Raw genomic sequence first — 2,500 nt, 5'->3', positions numbered from 1 at the left:
CCTTACCATATGAATGTATACTGCATGTGTCAGTACAAATTACAACACTGACTTTAAATGTTCCATCTTTTGAATTAAAGCAAAGGGAAATGCCTGTGGCTGCAAGTCTTTTGGTTTGTGGAGCTTTCTATGTGTGTGTGTGTGTGTGTGTGTGCGCGCACTCGTGTGTGCGTGTGTGTGTGTGTGTTACCATAACAGAAAGAGCAAGTGAACGGGAGCAGAAGAGAGTGTGCATGTGTGTTTTACAGTCGAGAGGTAGCTGGAGCTCCAAGACTATCTGGTTTCTAAATCCAGCAGACACCAAAATTCTATTTCTCATTCAGCTCATTTCCCTGCACACTATTTTAAGCCCACCTGATGGATACCACCTGATTACCCATGCACAGGGGAAGAGAACCCACACTGCATCACTGTGACACCCTCTGTCACAGCCCCACATCAGCCTGGTATTTTGAGAATGCAGGTAGCTTAATGAAGACCTCTGGAAGTCTATGAGACACTGACGGAAAGTATTGCCCTGTATGAGAATTTATCATCAACTGGGATTTGGATGTACCTTCATGTCATGTTATTGTACATACAGAGCTGAAATAGGCGTAGAGCACAGTCAGGATTGCAAAGAAAACGGAATATATATATATATAGAGAGAGAGAGATAGAGAGAGATAGATGTAAAGGTCTGCAAAACTTGTTATGATTTTATTGGGTAGGTTATGAACAAAGAAAAAAAAATGACACTTCTAACAATTCAGCTGATTTTACTGAGGTAGTCAAATCTAGTTGTCAGCAGTGAGGAAGGTGGGATCACCCACCAATCACCAGCACTACAGCACAGAGTGATACTAGAAGCTGATGTTATTTAGGAGGAGACTCTTATCCACTGGGAGTAACTTGGTGGTTCGTAAAGGACCTTCCTTAATTGAATCTTTTTCTTTCCAAAAATTTAAAAATGGAATTATTACAATTAAATAGGGAATGAAAAAAATGACTTAATGAGAGAGAGAGAGGGGGGGGGGGGGGCACAGAAATTATATAGACTACTTCCCACTGTACTGATCCTATTTGCTTAGTGAAACAAGGCATTTGAAACCCCCCCAATGACAATCCTTATTTCTGATTATTTGATCGGTCCCAGTCATCACATTATGGTAATCATAATGAGGTTTCGAAGACAAACTATTTCAGCCAGTTATTTCAATCACATTTCAGATTTCAAAATGTCAGCAATCTCCATAACCTACATGGAATGTTCAATAAAAACAAGAGCGGCTGAATGAGCAATCCCACCCTTCTGGGCAGGAGTTCACATCTAAAATGTGCTTACTAGATTTGAAAGGCCAACATCGAAATCAAGCATGCAGCAATAACCAGAATGCAGATCAAGAAAAGCAGAATGCTCAGATGTGGATTTCTACTTTTCACATGCTATCATCAGAGCTCAGTTGGCACAGGCACACAGATACACACACATATACACACACGCACACACACACGACACACCACACACACACACACACGCACACACACACACACACACACACACACACACACACACACACACACACACACACACACACACACGCTCAAACAGAGAACAAATACAAATCCAAAGACACTGTATTGCCTGTTCTACAGTGACAATAATCTCTTCAGTCATGAGAATAGTTGACAATCAGAAAATAGGTAACATTGAGAAATACAAAGAAAACAAACTAGCCTCCTATTTATTTTAGATACAGTGTAGAGTGCATGAGTCGGCGCTTTTAAACCATCACATTTGCATCAATTACAGAATCATAACAATAGCAGTTAATCACATACATTGTGATTCAGCAGGACTGAAGAGATTGGAGAAAGCACAACTATCATCCCTTACAGTAACAATGCAAACACACATGTAGGTAAATAAAATATCTGGACCATGCCCACTGCATCACCATTCTCTGTGACTGTTCAGGCCTCGGATGTATAGCAATACGAATGTTTTCTTCAGAATCATTCTATTCCAGTTTTTCCTTTTCCTTGACTAGTTGTGTTTATTTTTTTAAACTTGCATGCTATCCAGAGAGTCAGTGCTTATGATGATTTGATGTCATTTGTAGAAGAGTGTACATTGGTAGCATCCCTTGCTACCACACTCGACACGACTGGGATCCCCTGTTCATGATGGATGTATCTGGGCAGTTGAAGGCCTTATGAAACTCCTCAAAGTTGCTCATCGCCCCGACAACCCTTTAACACAGCAGGGAGGATGGAATAATGACTTAACAGTGAAAAGTTCACTTTTCAAAAACTACACTTTCTAGAACATTCATATAATGTTGTTCAACCATGAAGAAATCATTAGATATTACACTGAATACTCTATTTAAGAAGATGTATAGAAGTCAATTGAGGAGCTACAGCTAATTGAGAACTCTGCTGCTAGACTTTAATGAAGATAAGGAAGAGAGAGCACATTAAACCTGTTCTAACTACACTGCACTGGCCCCTTATGTCT

The 2,500-nt window shown here is 40.2% G+C and overlaps 1 protein-coding gene across 1 annotated transcript in view; it reads right to left on the bottom strand.

Annotated features, from left to right (window-relative positions):
- Window positions 1–672: 672 nt before the first annotated feature.
- phex (phosphate regulating endopeptidase homolog, X-linked) overlaps window positions 673–2,500 on the bottom strand; it is a 16,347-nt gene continuing 14,519 nt past the window's right edge. The window contains exon 22 of the mRNA XM_012820201.2: window positions 673–2,232. Coding sequence (XP_012675655.2) covers window positions 2,130–2,232 — 103 coding nt within the window. The 3' untranslated portion in view covers window positions 673–2,129. The remainder of the gene's footprint in view (window positions 2,233–2,500) is intronic.

Source organism: Clupea harengus, chromosome 17 (assembly GCF_900700415.2).
Source record: "Clupea harengus chromosome 17, Ch_v2.0.2, whole genome shotgun sequence".
NCBI classification, from domain to species: domain Eukaryota; kingdom Metazoa; phylum Chordata; class Actinopteri; order Clupeiformes; family Clupeidae; genus Clupea; species Clupea harengus.
This window is presented reverse-complemented; position numbering and strand designations above follow the sequence as displayed.